Genomic DNA, 20542 nt, shown 5'->3' on the forward strand with positions numbered 1-20542 from the left:
TGTTCGCTGAGTTTACTCATCTACAGCATCCTTGGAAGCTGGAGAAGAAGTGGTTAAGGGATCAGTGCAGCTAAGGTTAGCAAAGAAAAGCTCCCGCAGCTCCACTCACTCCCTTTCTGAATTTCCCCCGCCATGTTGGAAAAAATTACCATTTCGGAGTCACTGTAACAGGCCTGCCCGAGCCGGGCCGCAGGCACTGCCTCAGGATGAGGAGGTTGGTCAGAGGAGAGAAGGAACTCAAAACTGCCATCGTAATCATCTTCCTCCGTATCCCCCTCCCCATCAGCAAAAGTACCTCTAGTCAAGAAATCGGAGCGCGTCCGCGCCATGCGAGCTTTCTTTTTATGGGTCGGTCTGGGAACCTGCTTGACCAAATGATAAAACAAACAAACAAAAAACGGGTTTTAAAATAAAAAGGAGATTCTACTGACGTTTGGCATCATAGTGTAGCTCAAGTATGGCCTTAAGACATCTCTGAGTATGTGGCACCCCACAGAGAGGACACAATATTACATGTAAGGTAAAGAAAAAAAAAACAAAACCCAAACAAAAACCAGGAAAAACAAAAACCAAGACAGTATGGTGAAAATGGACAATCATGGATGTTACTCAAACATATGTTAAACCAAACCAAGACAAGACTGCGTTAAGACAGTGTTTGCCATCAGGACCATCCAGAGATGCTACGAATTAATGCTACGGGGGGCCTTTTTCAAGATAATGTATGAATCCTCCTTCCCTGTGTCTAGCAGCTCTTCTGCTCTACATTTGACGTCTCTGAAGCTTTTGAGGGAAAACTGGCAGAATAAGGAGGTTTTTTTTGACCCTGTTCAATTAAAAGAGAAAATTAAAAAGCCACAACCTACCTCTCCTCTGCCAGACCCTGGCATCTTAAACGGCTTCCTCGCTAGTTCACCCTTGGAGCGGCACTGATGACTTGCTTCCCTGCTGAAACACAACAGAACAGAGATGTTTCATCTTCTCCTAAAAGCCTTCCCACCATGCCAGCCTGGCTTGAAGGAGCATACGAGTGCGTAGCCCAAGCAATCAAGACCAAATTGCAAGTCTGAGGTCATGAGGTTTTGGAATCACTTTGAATTCTTCAGGATTTGAGTTAATACCAAAGGACAGGAAGATGTCAAGTTCTGCCCCGCAACTCCACCCATCACAGTGGTTACAGATGGTACCTTTTCACTTCTGGATTCTCAAATGTGATTGTTTTGTAGCAGAATAAAAAGTAAAATACTGGAATTTTTTTTCCCGTTGCTTGTTCTGTGCATGAAGCAGGAACACAATGGAAATAAATTTTTTTTGGTGGAAGGCTGTTCTCAAATACCCACTTCCAAATCAATTCCCTGGGACCTCCTGCAGATTTTCATACAAACTGGTTTGGAAGGGGAGCATTGTTGCTTTGCATCTAACATAGCATTAAAAACCATGCCCATTTAAAATTGCTTTTTGCTCAGCTTACTCTCTCTACCATCACTTCCAAATAAAACCCTCACCATGCCCCTGTGCAAGGAATGCTGCTGGCTCTACTGGGGGGCAAAGGGCTATTCTTTAATTGACTGATCCTTTTCCCCATCACTTGTGTCTGGACATAGCTAAAGAACCTGCAAAAATTAAATAGGAATATTCTATCTTTTCTCATTGCAATGGCACATAAACCACAAGACTACTACACTCAAAGGCACCTTAAGTTATCAACAGCAAACATCCACTGGTAGCTTTTGTCTTGGAAAGGGCACAGTAGGGTTTCGGAGGGGTTTACGTCCTTTTTGAGCTAAAAAGCCAAAACCTCTCCAAAATTAGGCACGGCAGCTTAATCAACAGGACAGAGCAGGAGCAAATGCCGTCCCAAGATCTTGTTGCCATCTCTAGATCCTGTGCTGGAGCACTCCACCGTTTAAGCAATGTGACAGAGCTGAACACCTGCTAAGTCCATTACACGTGTAATGATATACGCAAGCGACACACTGTCAAAAGTGCGTTCACATCCCAAACTCCCTCCAGACAGTTGCTGGTTTTTAACCTGCAACAGTAAGATTGTCTGAATGATTTTGCTAGCCGTGTTAATTCTACAGTAAGCAAGAAAAATCCTGACATTTTTCTGCCTTACCTACTCATTTCTACTCCGATCACACAAAAATCCTAAGAATTTTTTCTTCATCTTTTACATCGACAAATAAACTGCTATCACTGTTCATCTAGGGTAAATGAAAGCAGTGTCAATGCTCTTTCATTAACTCCCTTTACCTGACAATGTCTATGGTCATCGTCCCTGGCTTACATAATGCCCATCACATATGAGACCAAGAAATCACATTTCCAGCTTTTTTTCATTTTCCTCTGATCTCTGCCCGCTCATTGCTAGAAGTTCAAGAAATTAATCTTAGTTTCACTAAGGGTTTCGTACCGTCTCTAGTAACAATGTTCCATTTGTATAAAATGGTCTCTAGCAGAACAAAAAGCCTACAGAGAAAGTTCATCTTTTTACTCACTGGAGGCCAAAGGGATTGTCTTTCGGTGTGAAGAACATAGCACTTGCCCTCGTCTCCTCAGTGGCCTGGTTGGACATTCGGGGCTGCCGGAGGCACTCCGCCCTCGCGAAATGGCTGCCCGGGAGGTCCCTGGGGTCCAGAGCTGGTCTGGAATGGCACCGGGGTTCCAGCGTCGATCCCGACTGACCTTCTCTTCGCTCCACAAACATGCTGACAGGTCTGTCTTTGGGGGCACTGTGGGCTGGAGAGCTTCCCCTGGTCCCCACAGTGAGACCTTTAATGTCCACTGATGAGGTTGGGGTCACACCTGTGGTGGGGCTATGCTCTCCTCTGCTCTGGGGGTGCAGGATGAGGACTGACTGAGGCCGGCTGTCCGGTTTTTTTGTTGGTTTGAGTGAGGGGTCCTTCATTCTGCTCTGCTCAGCCCTTTGCAAAGCCTCCACCCTCCCTTGCTGCTCAAAGGCTTTGCGTTGTCTCTCCAGAATTTCCTTCTGCTGACGGATCTGCTCCATCATCTCCCTCTCATTTTGCAGCTGAAGCTGCTTTTGCCGTTCCTCCTTCTCCACATTGAGCTTTTCCAGTCTCTTGATGACAGAGTCTGGAGAATGGGTCTGTGTCACAGTCGCTGTCCCACGTTCCTCTCTCCTGGTAGAAGATGACTTCTCTTTCTCCCCTCCCAAGGCTCTGCCCTGGTCTGGCTCAGAGTCCTTCCTGACTTCAGAGAATGTAACTGTCCTCTCCTCTCTTTCCACTGCTTTGTTCCTCAAGTTATTCTCCATCAGCTTTACCTTCATGTTGTCCTGTGGTGGAACATAGAAAGTAGGTAGATTGCTGGAAAGGAAGGTTTCTCGTGGATGCATCTTGTATATTACATTCTGGGGGTCACAGAGCACATGCTCCTTCAGAGTGAGGTTATCGGGTAGCTCCAAGTCTGAAGGTATCCTGCAACTGGGCAAATTGCTGTTCACATCTGCTGCACAGAAAGAGTTCTCCTGCAGATGAGCCAGGGGACTGCTAGACAAAGAGTCAGTGGAAAACGACTGCATATCTTGCTCATCTAAAACTAAAGAAATGTGTTTATTACTTGGAGTATCTTCACAGCTTAACATCTCGAAGCTCCCTTGAGAGCTTTCACTCTCTGGGGTTCCCTGAGGGGAATAAAGGGCCTCAGATACAAGCTCAGTGGACCACCGTCGCTCTTCTGAAGGTGACAGCCCACCAGTGGACCGGACCTTAAGCAGCTCCAAGCTAAATTTTGCCTGTTCCAGTTCACGCATCCTCCGGCTTTCTCTTTTTGCACGAACCACTTTTTTCTGGTTGAGATCCTCCAGCGACTTGGGTCTCTCTCTCACAACGACCTCCTCTTCAGTGTCCATCCCGCTCTGGCTACTGGCTCTCTCGTGCCTTTTGTACAATAAATTTGCAGAAGTATCCAGTGGATCCATGGGATTCACCTGATTATTCTCCATCAGTGACTTACGTTCCTCTATGGCTCTCACTCGCTCTTCAAATGAGCTGTCCTCCCACTTAGATGGGTCTGAGCCCTTAATTTCCAAAGCCTCATCTGTTTCCAGTCCATCCTCTTCTCTGATTGACAGGCCATTCTCCAGCTGCATCTCTTTTAATCGTTCCTCTTTCAAAGCTCTAAACCTGCAAGAAAGTAGAAAAACACGTCATAGCCCCGTGCCCACTCAGATCCCTTCTAAGCACTGCACTGGTGGCATCTCACCACCACCACCACCTCACCACTGCTGGCAACTGAAGGAACCCTCCAGGCACATCCGGTGCAAGATGACGTAAGTGCACCTTTGGTTTTTAATCTTCTGTTATCTGTCCTACTCAAGAATTGCTCCAACGCACCTGAAAGCTCCTCTTGCACTGACGGCCACAGCTCCAGCCTCCATCCCTGGTCTAGCTCGTTTGCAAGCTGACGGAGCCAGAGGAGCTTAACGCACTGCACTCCCTTGGCTCCTCCATCTTCATCATCCTGCACAGGCTGCCTCTGGTACAGCTAGCAGGGGCTCATGCCCCATGCCAAGAGCTCCTTGCAGCTCCCAAATCTTCCACTCTATGTCAAGGTGCTCCACACCTTGCAGGCAGCACCTCCGGAGAACGAACCAAGACCTGCCCCACAGCCAACAAGCCAAGGCATGGCTGGAAACCCTCTCCCCTTCGCAGCAGCTGGCTCCAGTATCTCCTGTCCCTGCGATACAGCGCAGCAATCAGATCGGCAAGGCAATCTGAGTTAAAAATAGGCTACTTAAACTGCTGCTACTGCTGCCAAGGGGGAAAAAAACCCCAACAACTCATGAGTATTTATGGCTTCGGCTTTCTACTGCCTACGTGCTCCAACCGGAAATAGGCTCTGCTTATTCTAAAAGTAGAACCTGCAGCTAAATAAACTCCTTTGTTAGAAAGCATGGACAAGCAAAAGATCAGGGCAGGTCAGGACAGGGTCAGGGATCCTACAAAGGGACATCATCTTCTGTAAGTCACTGTAGTCTGAGCAGTGCCAGAATCCACATCAACCACACATCCCTTAACACTTCCTTTTTTAATCAAGGCCAACAGCGTTACCTTTGTCGTGCTAAATATCCTCTGCACACTGCTTGCAAGCAGACGACTTTGCTTCTGCTGGCTGTGTAGGACTGCTTCGCACGGTGTCCTCGCCAGGCTGCCTGGATGCTGGTAGCTGCGTCATGCCGCCGCTTGGCGTACTCCCGCCAGCTGCTCTGGATGAGGTGGGCTGCAAACTGCATCTGCAGGAATTTCCGCCTCTCCACAAAGCCACGCCAGTGGGTCTGGAGAACGATGGCAGCTTTACCAAGGATGAGAGGGTCCGGGGATGATTCATCTTGCTTTCGGCTCTGGTAACTACGCCAAAATCTCTGCAAACATAGCAGGTAGTTCCTTGTAATGGGTGTTATGTGAGGACAGGAGACCATCTGCCTTCATGCAGCCCTTCCAGCTCTGTCTCCCCCATTCCCAATTTATGATGGCATTAGGAGTCAAATCCTGATTGTAAGCTCCTTCCTCAGAAAGGGGACCTGATTCTACCCATCAGCTGTATCTGTAGGATTCATGGATTGTAATTTGCAACAAAATCAGGCACCATCACCTACCTGTATGATCACTGCAGCTTGCCTCAAGCTCAGGAACTGCCTCCTGCAGAGCACGCTGCGGAACCAGTGCTGCAGCAGCGTGATCCGGCGCAGCACCTCCTGATGGAGCAGGTCCTGCAGAAGCTGCCGCTCCCGCTCCTTCATGAAAACCTGGCCAAAAAAAATGCTAGTGTGGAAAGCTCCCGCCACCAGATGATGAATTATTTAATGCTGCTGGTTTCCATGTCCTGGATACCCAGAAAAAGTTCAGCTGCTGATTTTAGTCAAGCCACCTCTAGCAGGCTTCTGCAGTTCCATCGACAGTCTGCGACTGCCCAGGCTGTGAATTGCAGAGCCTCTGCTTTCCCTTTGAGGAAGGCAAAATGAAGCTGTCACACCAGGCTATGTCTACACACAGACGTAGTTTTTTGAAGGTGGCCTTGTTACAACCAGACCAGTGACATGGTTTAACACAAAACAACAATATTCCTTATTATTTTGCACTAACAATCTCAAAGCTTCAATTAAGCCAGTGACTTCTGGCAAACAAAAGAAAAACGGTTTCATTAATTAAATACATATGTAAAAATGCTAATTTATCATTACAGAAATGCATGCAAATGTTATATCTGTATCTTAAAAGTAAGTCTGAGCTGACGACAAACATTTACCATTGTTCTTCCAACTTGGTAATTGTCTGGATCAAGTTTTATTTTCCTGAAGAAGTCATGGATATTGTGCTTAGATGGGCTAATTCCTTGTGGCAGAAGGACATGGAAATGGTTGACAAAATCCTGAGAAGGAAAAAAAAAACAAAAAACAAACAACCACCAAGATTTGGTTAGATAGGTCCTGCTGTGTCTCTTTCTTCCATAAATAACAGATTTGCCCCACTGGCCACATGAAACAGGATCTACCGGGTGAGCAGGAAGAGAGACAGCATTTTATGGACTGGGAAACACCAAGTCTCCTCCACCATTTGTGGTTTGACAGGAAACACATCAAAGCAGGGACCCAGCAATGTTCAAATGTCTGGCAGTGTAGGAAGAGATGTTCTGCACAACCCACGGGGTCATCTTGAGCAAAAAATGCTCCAAATCCTCAGCAAGGGCCGCTAGATGAGAGATGCTCCATTAGTTACTCCTGTGAGGACTCAAAGAGCGGAGGAGGTATGAGAGGAGAGATCCTCCCAAGTAAGGCTGGGATCCATGCTCATGTCAGAAGGGAGAGAAGAAAAAAAAAAAAAAAAAAAAAAAGTAGTTTTCCTTTCCTAAACAGCTGCTGTGCAAGGACATGACATCTGGCCCAAAGCAGCTGTTAGCAGGAAAAAAATTGGCACGAGTAAAGCATGAAAGGACTGACACATGCACAAAATCTGGCAAAAACACGGAGAAGAAAAAAACAGGAAAAGTTAGATAACTCCTAAGCAGTTCAGAAGATGCCAATCACCCTCCCAATAGGATGCAGCCAGCTCTGACATGACAGGGTGACCACCATTCCCAGGTGGTTTCAAAACACATGCAGAAGAGTACGTACATATTGGATACCTTTGTTTTTCAAAAAGGAAGTCCACATTACAAAAAAATACTGCTTTTATTCAAAAACTATGACACTATCTGCAGATGGGCTTTATCCTTCATCTAGGTCTAGACCAGCTTTCTAGAAATCAGCAGCACAGTAGAGGACCACTCCATCCCAGACATCAGCTCATTACATCCACTACCTTGCATAAGCTATAAATTCATTACCCTGTCAAAAAAAAATAATCGAGCTAGCAACATTCAGACAACTACAATAATGATGCTAAAAGGTGGGGAAAGACTGAAAACATTTTCCCCAACCTGGAAAGAGTATTTGCAGCTGTATCCCGACTGGCGAATGCGAACGGTCTCCAGCATCCCCGTGTACCGCAGCTGCCTGAGCACCAGGCTGTCGTTGAACCGCAGGGGCAACTGGAAGGGGAAAAATAGGCACATGATGAGCAAATGTTTCCTTTAACTGAAGCTTTTAAGTGTGCGGATGCATAAATGAATTCAGCAGATGTAGCACATCTGCATGACAAGCACGCTGGAAATGATGCTAGGGGAAGGAGGGAATGCGGGTCCTCAGAAACCGTACTAATCCCACCAGGGTTGAATCCTGTTTGCTTCCAAGCAGCCATCAGATGGAGACTTTCAAACAGCTAACTACATATATAAAGCTATAAAGAAGGTTTTTTGGATCCCTGAACTGAATAAGAACCTCCTAAGGGCACAGCTAATGTGCAAAATTGTGAGCAACTAAATGATTTCCTAGGCATCAAACTTCATCATTAAATGTCTGAGTCAAACTCCAAAGGCTTAATCCACAAGAAAGCAACAGTACTGCAACCTCCATTTGAAACTGAGGGTCCTTAGCCCATGAAACAAAAGCTTGAAGTAAAATTCAAGAACTGTGATGCATCACTGAGTCAGTTTGAATAACGTAGCTTATTCCAAAAGTATTTGCTTTCACCTGTAGAAACTTTATTCTAAAGAAGCTTTAGGGCTCAGTAATGGCACAAGTGAATTCATGGCTCTGTAAATCTCTATTATGGATGACAGGATCTTCAAAGGCATCAAATTCATTTTTTAAAACTATGTATTTTTCACGTACTTGTTTCTACAATTACAAGAAGAGCAGTTTACCAAGAGCAATACCCAGGTGATAACATCCATGCTTCTCAGTGCTCATATACAAATATCTTCTAAATCCAACTCAACTTGAGGCTTTCTTTTCTTTTTAAAATCCCTCTAAAAATTCACAAAATATTTTAAAGATTATTTTTAGCAGCATTGCTTTCATGGGACAGGATTTACCTTTTCGGCATTGGATCGAATGCACTTGACAAAATAAGGTTCTGCTTGACCAAGGGTCTCCATCAGCTTGTTGAGTGACGCCTGCAACAGAGAAGAGATCTTCAGTTGGGAAACAGAGAAGATACCATGATGAATAACAAAAATCCAAGCTCTTAAATCAGAAAACAAAAAAAAAAATTGTAATAAACAATGAGAAAACGAGGCAGATGGAAAATTGTTCCCCAAAATGAGTGTTTCAGCCCAAGCAACTTGGCTGGTTTTGTCTTTGCACCCAACAAATTAGCTAGAGATAATTATAACCCTGGGCTGTATATCACATCCAGCTCAACACCAACAAGCCTCTTACGGACTTGAGTAAGATCTCCAAGATAAGAATTTACACCTTGCACCAAACAATCACTGACATTTTTTAAATACAAACAAAATTTTCCTTTAGCAAAAGTGACTCCAGGCAGCATTTATTCCTGATTTTTAATTGTCAAAATTTTATTGCTGCCCTAACCATGAATTTTCTTAATCAGTTTTGCAAATGGAAGATCTGTAATTTGCAATGATTTCTGAAGTCCATGAACCCTAAACACTTCATAGGTTGTTTTTAGAGGAGAACAGCTGGCATATTCCTGGCCATATTCCTCTGCTGAAACGCACAGTTGCGACCACTGAGAAATCGAGGGTTTTCCAGGTTCCCATTTTATATTTCCCCTTATTTCTGCATCATTATTAAAAGCCTAGTCCATAAAAATGAATTTATATGGGCATCACTGCCATGTCCAGCTGCTCCAGCAGGATGTCACGCTGGGTTATTCCTCCGCCTTGCAAATCTTTGACTCTTTGGCAACAAAGCACGAACTCTTTGAATAAAAACATACTGAAAATCAGAGCATGCTGAGTCAGTCTGCGGCTGGCTGGGCTCCTTGACTGCAACTGCCTTTTTTTTTTTTTTTTTTTTTTAACTTTTGCTGTGCCTTACAAATACTTTGAATCTCTTTAATTACCAAGCACAAAACTGACAGTATTAGTAATGTGCTCCAGAGTTGATTACTCCCGATTTTAACAGTGTTTAAAACTCACTTGTATAAAAGACATTCTGTTGCATATTTGCTATAAGTAGGGTTATAAATTTTTGAATATATGTGTTAATAAAAAAGCACGATATTAGAAGAAGAATTTAGCTTAAAGATCTGCTCGCAGGAAGCCTTTTCTTCTCCTTCTGATCGTTTTAAAGACATCTTTATGCCTTTCATGTTCAGAAAAATTTATCTACATACAAGATCTAGGGAAGATCCCACGCATGTGCGATGCAGCTGCGTCACGCATTTATTAACTGCATGCAAATGTCCTCGTCGCTCCCAGCCCAGGAAACAGTGGAAACGCTACGACACAGCAGACCTCCACTGGCACGCTCCTGGTTTTCTTAAAAGTAGGCTGAAATAATTCTTTTTTTTAAAAAAAAAAAAATTAAAAAAGCCTATTAGGAGACACTGATCAGCAATGATGCTGCAGCATCTAACCTTGCCCCATACTGCGCTGGTGGAAGGCAAGCGGGGGACACAGAATATAATCCCCTTCCCAAAAAGCCCTGCTGAAAGCCCGGCAAGCAAAGAGCTCCCAGCACTGGAAATTGTGGAAATTGGATCTGCCAGCCCCACGAGGACGGTATTTCCATGTCATCAGCAGCCAGCCATATCCCACATGGCAGATGGTGCAGGCACCCTCTGCCATCTGGTGCAAGCTCTGGTCATCAGGAATCCTTAAAGGACACTCGAGGTCCCTGGATTAACCCCGTACCCTGCTCCTTTGTCCCTCTGCCTGCAAAACTTTCCAGCCACCCACTCTTTCACCATCTGTATCTGGTCTTTCAGGGTGCGATGAATCGTTTCAGCATCACCCCGTGCTAGGGTACCACTGGCATGCAGGATAAAAGAGGCGGCTGTAAGTCTCCACGTTGCAGTTTAGGTACCAGAGGTCTAGTTTTCAGCTGCAAAAGGCACGGCTGCACTTACAGCATCCTCTAATACAGCTATTCTACCTACAGATTACTGTGTGTACAGGCACGGCTAAAATCAATAGTAGATGGAGTACTGCAAGCCCGCTGTTCAGGCATTAGCCATAAGGCAGCATTTATCAGCAAAAATCCCCACCAAAACGCTGTGATACAAAACATTTGTTTTTCCTGCCTGTGACCTAATTCCACGCGCCGCAATTTTATTAGCGTGCTCTTGATAAAAAAAGCAATCTTGCTGGCTTGCACCCGGCTGCTCTCTCGAGAAAATGCTTCTCTTATGAGTGTTAAATTAAATAAGGACTGGAGTGCCCGGCTTTTGTCTAAGAGTAGAAGCAGGCAGTCATACCAGAGCTGGCTCCAACTCAAATATTTTTTATTCATTTAAATAAAAAAAGATGTGTTGTAGACACAGCTCCTACGTTGTCAAATCACTGCTGGGGAACGTCAGAAAGCGTAAGGAAAAGGTATTTGAATTATCTGCTTTGCTGAATAGGTGCAGGGGAGGAATCTTCAGTGTTTACAGGTCTTTTATTCGTATGCACTGTAAAAAAATATATTAAAGTCTCAATCACCCACCCTGAGGCTCTTCAGAGGACGGTATTTCACTCCGGGACATCCCTGTTATTACCCCTCTCATGGTGTTGTATGAATCAAATTCTGTGTATTTTAGCCAGCATACTATCAGACTAGACTCAGCTTAATATACTTAACCCATATATAGATGTGCATTCTGCAGATCATAATTAGATTTTTATGTATGTGTGTGTGCATGTATATATTTAATTACTTAATCTTACCCAGATCTACGCATGGAGACTTTCTAAAAATGACCCACACCTCCAAAAAAAAAAACCAACTACAAAACCAACCAAAATTACAAGTCAAAAGCAAGCCAGACTTGCTTAGTAACTGATTTTTAACTGAAAAGCTGCTTTCTAATATTACCACCTGCTTGTGCATGTGGCTTGTAGCAGTTTCCAAGCCCTGATGCGCATACTGGAGGATTATTTTTGCTGCAGCTGTTCCTAGGGATGGCTGGCTGCTGCACAGTGCCGACACAACAAATGCTGTATTGATACCTCCTCTGCCTGCCTGGAAACAATGCAGCAATATTTCGACCTTTCTGCCCCTATTAAAATTCACATTCTGCCTGACTTGAAAACAGATTGAATTTCAGGTGCTGAACACCAGTAAGAAGATTAAAAACGTCATTTGGACATTTTGTGGTTTTTGGACTCGGTGGAGAAAGCGCCACAATGTGATGGTTTGGAAAGTGAGGTACCAGAGCACAGGGAAGCACCAACGTCCCTGCTCTGCAGCTCATCCTCACGTCCCATCTTGCTCCACCACATCATACTTCATGATATCCATCATTGCTGCTCTTTCTTTCCATTTACAGCCTTTAGACTCCTGCCAGGTGTCTCCCAGCTTACCCAAGCCACCTCCTTGGCTGAATTCATATCCTCAGTGGTGGTGAGGATGGAACAGGACTGTGCCTGCAAGTGTCGTCCTAGGCACCAGGAGCAGGTATTTGCTTTTAATTCACCTCTCTGTATGGAAGGCAAAGGATTACCTGGAACTGGGCACTGATGCTGGGTGGTTTTTTCTTCTTATGGAGATGGAGGAGAGATTTAGTAATGCGGTCATGCAGCGTCAGGTTGGTTAGGTGCTTGAGGGACTTCACGTCCAGCATGTGCTGTGGAAAGAGAGACTCCATTTGTTCTTTATAAATACAAGAATAACTAGATCTCATCTCCATGCTATCTGCTATACCCCTCTTTACACCCTCTGCAGGGCTTCCTTGGGTGACCACTCTACTTCATCTCAACAGGAACCATCCAGGGATGGCTTGAAACATAGCTCTGCTCTATTTGGTCAGAACCATATCCCCCAGATCATGTTCCTCCAAGCTCCTCTGAGGATTTGCCAAGGGCACCTTTGACCACATGAAATTTGGCTCTCCTACCCACTTAAGGCTGCAGACAAACTATTGACTATTAATGAGCACTTCATCGATTAACTGTTTCTGTGCCTCTCCAGGTACAACATGTGGGCAGAGAGGAGTAAAGCCAAAGTTTACTCTTCCTGGCCCTCCGTTCCCAACCACTGAAGTGGCACCAGCAAGGACCACAAGTATTGCTCTTCTAGATACAACAGGTCTCCTGGTATCTCTTAAAATACAGTAAATGCAGTAAAGACGGAGGGAAACTAAATATTAGGCAACTCTGTTTTCTATCAGGTGCTGGACCTCTTGCATAACGTACCCACTTATTTTAGAGATTTAATTACCAAATTTCATCAGTACGTACGTACTCCTTCCCAGGAGGAGGAAAAAAATAGTCAGAGTAGGTCCAAGAAAGGAGGATGTAACTGCTTATACAGCCCCCTTCAGAGCTGAAATCCTTTGGTTTTATAGAAATTAAAGAGCCCTGAACAGAGCTGAGTTGATCAAGGTCTTGATGTAGACACAAGTGGCCTTCCTCATACCCATCAGTATCTCAACATTGTACCTACAGTCTTAACCCAGGGACCAACAAGGTAAAGCCGCTCCTTCTTGCTCACCTTCGGCAGATTTGGTTTGGCTTTGAAGTTTTTATTTCGCCTGGGGAGATAATAAATGGCTCAGGTTAATCCACGTGTGCAACTGCAGGAGTTTTTGAAACAAGCCCTTCAAAATCCCCTTTAGCAGCTGCCTCCTATAACCTGCACTGAAACTGGGCTGCTTCTGCATGCTGCATATTAGTTTTACAAATTTAGTTGCACAGGTTAGAGAGAAAGATACTTAGTTAAAGGGAACCGTTACATGGGAAATGATGGGGATGCCAGTAATTTGGGCAGAGTTGGGGAGCAGCATCATAAAACGACTGACCACCCTCCTGGTTTCTCATACCCTGCATTAACTCCAGCCACCCTGGGAATGCTCTCTGAACCTTCTGATGAGGCTGCAGCATGAATCATCGACATCATTTCCCCACCTAATTTGCAATGGAAACTCTGGTATCATGTTAAAAAATGTGATCGTGTTACTTTGCTGTCATATCTTGAGACTGGTTTGACCAGCAGATTCATTCCTTCTCTCGTTCCCTCACGTCTGTCATTACAAATGAATAAGAGTTAAATAAATCAGACACGTAAAACATACTGGGGTCACTTTGACCCAATCATGAAACGTCTCCAAGTCTACTTGAAACCCTGATATTTTTATATTCTGATTATTTACATTCCTCTAACTACCCATGCTGCTCATTATGCTCCAGGAATAAAGCCAAAATCTTCTCATTTTGTACTAACATGAGGATGCCGTGGGCCCTCTCCAGCAGCTTGCTGTTGGTTGTGTTGACGAATATCCCGTCTTTGTCTAGGAAGGCGCCAGGGCTGGCGAGCCTGCTGTGCCGCATCCCCATCCGGCCATTCCAGCCAACCCCGTAGGCATCACTGCAACACCAAAACACCACACAGTGTTAGGAAGATATAAAAAAAAAAACTGGTTCTATGATAAAATAAAAAATAAGATCATAAAATAACCCACTGGTAGAAAATGAGAGTCGCCGCTTTATTCTTTTTATCATTCCTTCACTCCCATGGGATCCCAGGGATGAGTTCACGATGCCAGATACCACGTGAAGTGATTGGCTCGTTAAGCACCTTTCAAAAATCAAATATCCATAAAAAGATCAAACTATCAGCAGGAGAACAACAGCTTGCAGCTCTCCCAGTCAGAAGGCTCGGGTCTGTAGATACCTCAGTGGTCTGAAGGATACGAGACTATGACCTCTGCTGTCAGCCTTACCATCATTAATAGAGTCACTACTTTAGATGATGCTGGTGGTGACGCTGACTTCTCTAATTCATTAGGAAAAGAAAAAGCAAATACCATTTGCAATAAACTAATTATTTGCCACAAATGAAGGATGCCAGCCCCAGCTGGACTGATGGGTTGGCCCAGAATCACTCACTGGGACCTGGTCACAAATCACTTGCCCAATTTGGTCCTCTCTGCCATGGAGCAGAGCTGCCTTTGTCTCCAGAAGCGCTCACCTGGTTGCAGAAGAACTGAAGGGAACGGTGAGTGGAACCAAAATCCTCCCTTGGAGGAAGAGAAACAGGTACTCAAAACTTCACATCAGGGCAAGTAATCTCCAGAGGTGAGGAGCCTTCCTATGGCATCTGGGGTTACGCAAAGCCTCTCCTGGGCTGCACCCAACTGCAATACTTTTGGTTTGGTGTTGGGTTTTTGGTGCTGGTTTTTTTTTTTTATTTTAAATTCTCTATCAGCCTTGCAGAAACCATCACATGAAATAAAGTTCATCAAAGGAAGGATGTGGGGTCTGCAGCCCTCCAGCTCCCTGAGCTGTCTCAGACAGGAGGAAAAGAAGACTCAATGCAGTACCAGTCTCCTGGTCATGAGGATGCTGAAGTGGTGGTTTAAATAAGGCCTCCAGCACCAGTAACTTCTGAGGTCTAGCAACAAAGCAGCCCTTTGCCTTAAAGTCTTGATTTGGAGGAAGCGCAAATATCAAGTACTGCATGGAGATTAAAAAATGAAGAATGTGAAGTTGTTCATTCAGCCAGCTCAAAGCCTGGAGCCAGATCCTTGGAGCAATGCGATGCTGGAGTACAAGTTGCCTTGTTGCCTCACCACAGCACTTTTCAAATTCCTTCCTGGCCCCATTAAATCAGCATTTTGACATGTATCACTTTTAAAAGAAAGGATGAACCACAGCAAAGTGAACCCCTGGCTGAGCGCTCCAGGATCTGCCTTTTTTAAGCAACCTGTTTGATTCAAGGAAGGCCAGTGAGAAGCTTTAATATCCAGGTGATCTCCTCTGTCCACCTTCTTTCTCTTTACAGCTAAGGTCCTATCCAACAAAAACCTCCTATATGAAGGGGTTTAAAAAAAAAAAAAAAAAAAAGAAAAGAAAAAAATCACCAGCTGATGGACACCACTAAACCTCAATGGCCACTTTTGGGATCTACAACCCATCATTAATCCTGTCTGACCTCAAAGCGTGCTCAGGCTTGAGCCCAGCTGTGGTTATACAGACTCTGAACAAGACTAGAGAAGAGAAAATCCTACAAATTCCCATGTGGTTTTGAAAAAAAAAAGATATAAAACAACAACTCTGTTTATTATGGATGCTTTAGGATGGATACATCCATATGGTGACCGACACAGCTGTTTTGGTACTTGAGAGGTCAATCATCTCACCAAGCTCAACCAACTGTTTCAGGACAAACTGATCAACACCTGCTTTCCTGCATACTGCTTAGAAATCACTGCACATAAACCAGTTTCATCAATGAGCATAAACCGGCAGGAAAACAGACAGCCCGAGTGGTTTTGGTTAGCGATGGCACGGCTTTCATTACTTGCCAGCTGGTGAAGGCACTTCCAAGGCATGCTGGCTTCCCGAAGCTCTGCGGAAGCCTGGTTTCCCCCGCCCTCAGCATGTGCAAACCACCCGGCTGCTTTCTTCTGAGATCAGAGGAGAGCGCTTGGCTCGCTAAACCCTCCACAATGACTTCCTGCATGATGTCATGCCTCAAATTTGCTTTTAGAAGTAAGCCCCGGGCTATCCTGTCGATTGGATGTACAACGCAGACTTATCAGCGACCGCATGATCATGAGATGGCTTTGAAAGCAAATTCCTGTTTAATTTAGCTCCATCAATTGCTTGCTGGTCTATCTGTTGGAAAGCTGTTAAAGTAAATCTCTCTTCTATACATGTTACCTTCACCCCTGTATTTACCCCTTCTTGCTTGACAAGCACAATTTAACTGAAATACCAACAATGAAAGGTTATCAAAATCACCTGCCTACCCTGAAAGTGCAGGCTGCATTTTGGAGATCTTATGAGAGACCTGGTTTGTGCTTTGAGAAGAAAGGGGCATGGATGACATTGGGAGACCCATCACTGATGATGCCCAAGAGAAGCAAAGATCACGGACTGTGTTACTGAGGCACCACACCAGGAGGAATACAGGAGTTGGGACAGCTTTAAAAGTACATTTTCTGCAAATATATCAGTAAAGGGAATGAACTGTCTGTCCTGGCCCTGTTGTTAGGATACAACTGCTGAGGATGATGGAAAGAAGACAGGTAGTTGCTGCCCTTGATCCTAGCAGTTTAAGGGAACTTGCCTGCTATGCTGGCTTTGGTTAAGCCAAATAAATAGAGCTGACCACAGGCTGAACTCCATAGTAAACAAATACATTCCCCTCGTTGCCTGGGACAGGAGGAATTTCCCTGCCTTTACAATGGCACCTTGCTGAGATAACTGAAGTGTTCTGGGCTATGAAAATGCTGGCAGCCCAAGCTGCCGCACTAACACGCCTTCAAAGCTAGAACTGTACAGTCAAGAAAAGCCCCATCCCGCTTCAGAGATGTTCTTCACGCACCAGCATCAGACTTGAAGGCTTCCTAAAGAAATTGCAGAACTTCGCTTATCTATGCGTGAAGATCTCCACGGGGACAAAGTTTCATGTTACATCACATTTAGGGAAACCTGCACAACCAGAGATGCTAGAAACAGTGAACGTCACCTCTGGAGACACCAAACTTCTCTGCCTCAAACATTACCATGTACTGTCATTACCCAACAGATTAGAGCTGTAGCAGCTGTACCATTAGGAGAAAGAAAAGGAGGGGTGGGAAAGATTGATGTGAGGACAGCCAGGGTTGCATCACCTTCCCACAACAGGGTGAGATTGCTCGCACAAGCTGGATAACTGCCCAAATTTGAGAAGTGGCACAAATTTACAAATTAAATCCAACTATTTTATGGAAATCACATTCTCTCTGACCACTGAAAATAAGCCGACTTGTAATGATATGAGAATACTCAGTTCTCCTTCAGCAGGATGCCACCATCACTCTCAAGGGGAAGAAATTCAGAGGAAGAGGGATATTCTAGTCTTGATGGCACTCAGAGGGCATGTGGTGAACAAAGTCAGACAATAAAACGCACTTCCGTTCCACTAGAAAAAAAAGAAAAGGAACAACATCTATCTAATTTCTATCTCAGCTAATTGGCATTCAAGCCAGTTAAAAAATACGTTTAATAATGTATTTGGAGGTTATTTTATTTTGTGTGGAAGGGAAGCTGACTGAGATGCAAGGATCATTACAGGGGATTTGACAGACACGTTCCAGGAGACAGTCTCAGACTCCTCTTGACTTGTCCTAGACTTCCCATGAAACTCAGAGTAGCCGTTAAGTTACACCCGGATGTCTGCAGCTGCAAGTAATCATTTTAGGAGCTGAGGGTGCTCTGATCTTATCTTTCCCCAGCACACACACAGATCTGCTCAGAGGGAAGCAGAAAGGCATTAGATCCCTTTAGAGGTGGTACTTGGATGACGAGGTTTCTGCAGAGGGACAGCACAAGAGTAGCTGGAGAAAAGGTAGAGGATCAGCACCCAGATTTCCCTTTGAAATGAAGATATTTTGCTTCAGAAGCAATTTAATTCTGAAACTAATTTGAAAAAACTTTTGTAGAGATCTGCATCTCAAAGCGTAGACTCTCAAACAAAAAGGTCTCGTTAAGCAGTTGTTTGAATGACCATAGCCTTCAAGGAGGGATTAAAAAATAAAACTGTACATAAAAATCGTAAAAATCAAACCATTTTGAAGTTAACATGCTTCTTTCCCTTAAAAACAAGCAAACATTTGACAAGGAACCATCTCAAGCCCCATAACTTCCCAGGTCCTCCACATTCAGCAGTGCCTAGAGCCACTATCACATCACTTGTGTGCAGTTCTGCACCCAAACACATAATTGGGTTTTTCATGCCAGAAAAATCCTCAGTAAGTTTATTTTTCCTTGATACCAGCACACTCATTAATTTTTGCAAGCGTCTTACCACCTCATACGCCACACCACCTAATATTGCTGCCTTTTGACACAGAAAAGTTGCTTTCCCTGCCTGCTGTTTAATCAGGTAAAGATATTTAGACATGATCACATAGCAGAGAAAGAACGAAGAGAAGATAAAATAAATAAGCAAGCTGAGAGAAACATTAATACAGTCATTTATAAAAACAGACAGTGCTCTCCCATCCGAGATTTCTCTGTCAGGCCAATGTAAAAGCAAGAGACTTACCACTGGGTCCTCTCGTTGATGGTATTGACTCCCTGGAGATCTGAGAGCGGTGTCCGTGGGCTCTTCCGGGTAATACCTAAAGCAGCACATGAAAAAAGATGTTTCTACCTGGCTCTTCACCAAAAGGCAATTAGCACAGCCATAGCCGAGCACTGAGTGCAGCGAGGAGGAGCACGTATGTGTCATGGTACATGCTGGGCATACAAGGGTGCCAAGGACGCTGACATACCCATCGTCTACTAAGTTCTACCTCTCTGCTGTGGAGCCATCACACTTATGAGTAACGCTGTTTGCTTAAGCCTAATAATTCCCCTCCCACACATGCACGTTGTGTTAGGGACACGCTGTCCCAGCTGGTAAACAAAAGGGTGAAGGAAGAGGTTGCTGTGATGGAGGGGACCAGCCACTCGTGGCCTGCATGTCCAAACCACTCCTAAGCTCTCCGCTGCGCATGGTACAACCCAGTTGCTTGCATGAGCAAAATATTTGGACACATACATAGGGTGCTTGGAAAAATGGTCATTTACACCTTGCACACTTCTTGCTTTCCTACAGATGTATGGACAGGGATACGTATAGCAAGCAGTAGGTGCTGCACAAGGAGGCGTTATTGCCTACTGAACCTATGTCCTTTGACAGGGGTAGTTTAGAGTAATTAATATTTAATAAATAGCCAAGGAAGTTATAACGCATGGTTACAGAAGCAGATGTTTCAGGCTGTTATCTTCCCCAAAGTGGAAATGTTTTGTAACCAAGCATTTAGGAAGACAGAAGACAATTTCTGTAGACAACAAAACACTTTTCAAGTCACTAAACTCCAGATATGTAAAGACCCAATAATCTCAAATTTGACATGAAAACAGCCAAGCAATTTTTTAACTGTCTTGAAATCGCTGTTGTGAGACAGGAAACATCACAGCACTCATCTGAACATTGGAAAAAGATATATTCCTTGAGATTTCTGCAGTGGAAAAAAAAATTGAAAAAAAAAATCCTCTCTAAAAAGAAAGATGACTAAACTATAGTTTGCAACAGAATAGGAAGAAGCAATAGCATACCCTCTCCTCCCCACATTTATCATTTTCCTATTTAATATAGCCCAGATGCTGAGCTAAAAGGTGTCCCAAAGATCTTTTTATTTTGAAGATGAACGCAAAGAAAATATGCAGAGATCTGAGCCTGTCTTGCTGACCTGCCATTCCTCAGAGCCTGAATTTTCTAAGGAGAAGATGAATTCCTACCAAACTTCAACAGAGGACATCCCTTTAATGGGACATCTACTGTCCTCCATTATCTGTTGAGATACTATAACACCTTGGATTGAAGCCTGAACATTGGGCAGGACATGCCTGAGAAGGCTGATGGTGCACTTGGGCAAGTTATTGTATCTAAAGGTGTCCAGATATCCTAGAATTCTGAGTAAAAAAAAAAAATTCAGGAACGTGCTGCTACAGGTCATCTTTGATCCTGCCTGTGCTCCCAGACAGGACCAAATCACTTCTGCTGAGAAGGTTTTGCAATCTCCAACTCTGGAGATTTTTGGAAATCAACTCAGATAATCTCTCCGAGTGCCTAGCTATGCCTAGAGTTCAAAACTCTCTTTTCAATCCTCCTTTTTGCTGTTTGAGTCATTTTTTTGTTACATTTCTCATCCTGAGAGCCTTCTTTTACCTCTTTCAAGACTGCCATTTCTGTGCCAAAAGTTGCTTGTTTAGAGCACAAAAACCAAATTGGAAAGAGGGGGAAAAGGAATCTGCTTAAAATACTGCATTAGTACTTTTTGTAGGTAGTTTTACACTAAGAAAGCACCTAACATCTAGCTGTGTCTATTTTTTATACACTCTTGTATCCATGCCTGGATACTTCCCCATTAAGGCACAGAAGGCTTCTCTAACCTAAAGCATTTCATTTTGCTTTGAGTGTTTGGTGAACAGCTGCAATTACTCAGGAAAAGTAGGCTTTCTCTGGTATTTCAAAGATTATTTTTTTTTTTTC

The 20542-nt window shown here is 44.1% G+C and overlaps 1 protein-coding gene across 3 annotated transcripts in view; it reads right to left on the minus strand.

Moving 5' to 3' along the window:
- The window catches only part of MYO9A (myosin IXA), a 183755-nt gene that overhangs the window by 25349 nt on the left and 137864 nt on the right, over nt 1-20542 (minus strand). For all 3 annotated transcript variants that reach the window (XM_086757146.1, XM_086757145.1, XM_086757144.1), the window contains exons 16-27: nt 18548-18623; nt 13736-13879; nt 13007-13046; nt 12018-12140; nt 8440-8520; nt 7444-7554; nt 6274-6396; nt 5624-5773; nt 5079-5389; nt 2502-4151; nt 867-948; nt 150-362 (exon numbers count right to left, since the gene is read on the minus strand). In XM_086757146.1, coding sequence (XP_086613272.1) covers nt 150-362; nt 867-948; nt 2502-4151; nt 5079-5389; nt 5624-5773; nt 6274-6396; nt 7444-7554; nt 8440-8520; nt 12018-12140; nt 13007-13046; nt 13736-13879; nt 18548-18623 — 3104 coding nt within the window. The remainder of the gene's footprint in view (nt 1-149; nt 363-866; nt 949-2501; nt 4152-5078; nt 5390-5623; nt 5774-6273; nt 6397-7443; nt 7555-8439; nt 8521-12017; nt 12141-13006; nt 13047-13735; nt 13880-18547; nt 18624-20542) is intronic.

The sequence above is a fragment of the Chlamydotis macqueenii genome, chromosome 12 (genome assembly GCF_036417535.1).
Source record: "Chlamydotis macqueenii isolate bChlMac1 chromosome 12, bChlMac1.mat, whole genome shotgun sequence".
Lineage (NCBI taxonomy): Eukaryota > Metazoa > Chordata > Aves > Otidiformes > Otididae > Chlamydotis > Chlamydotis macqueenii.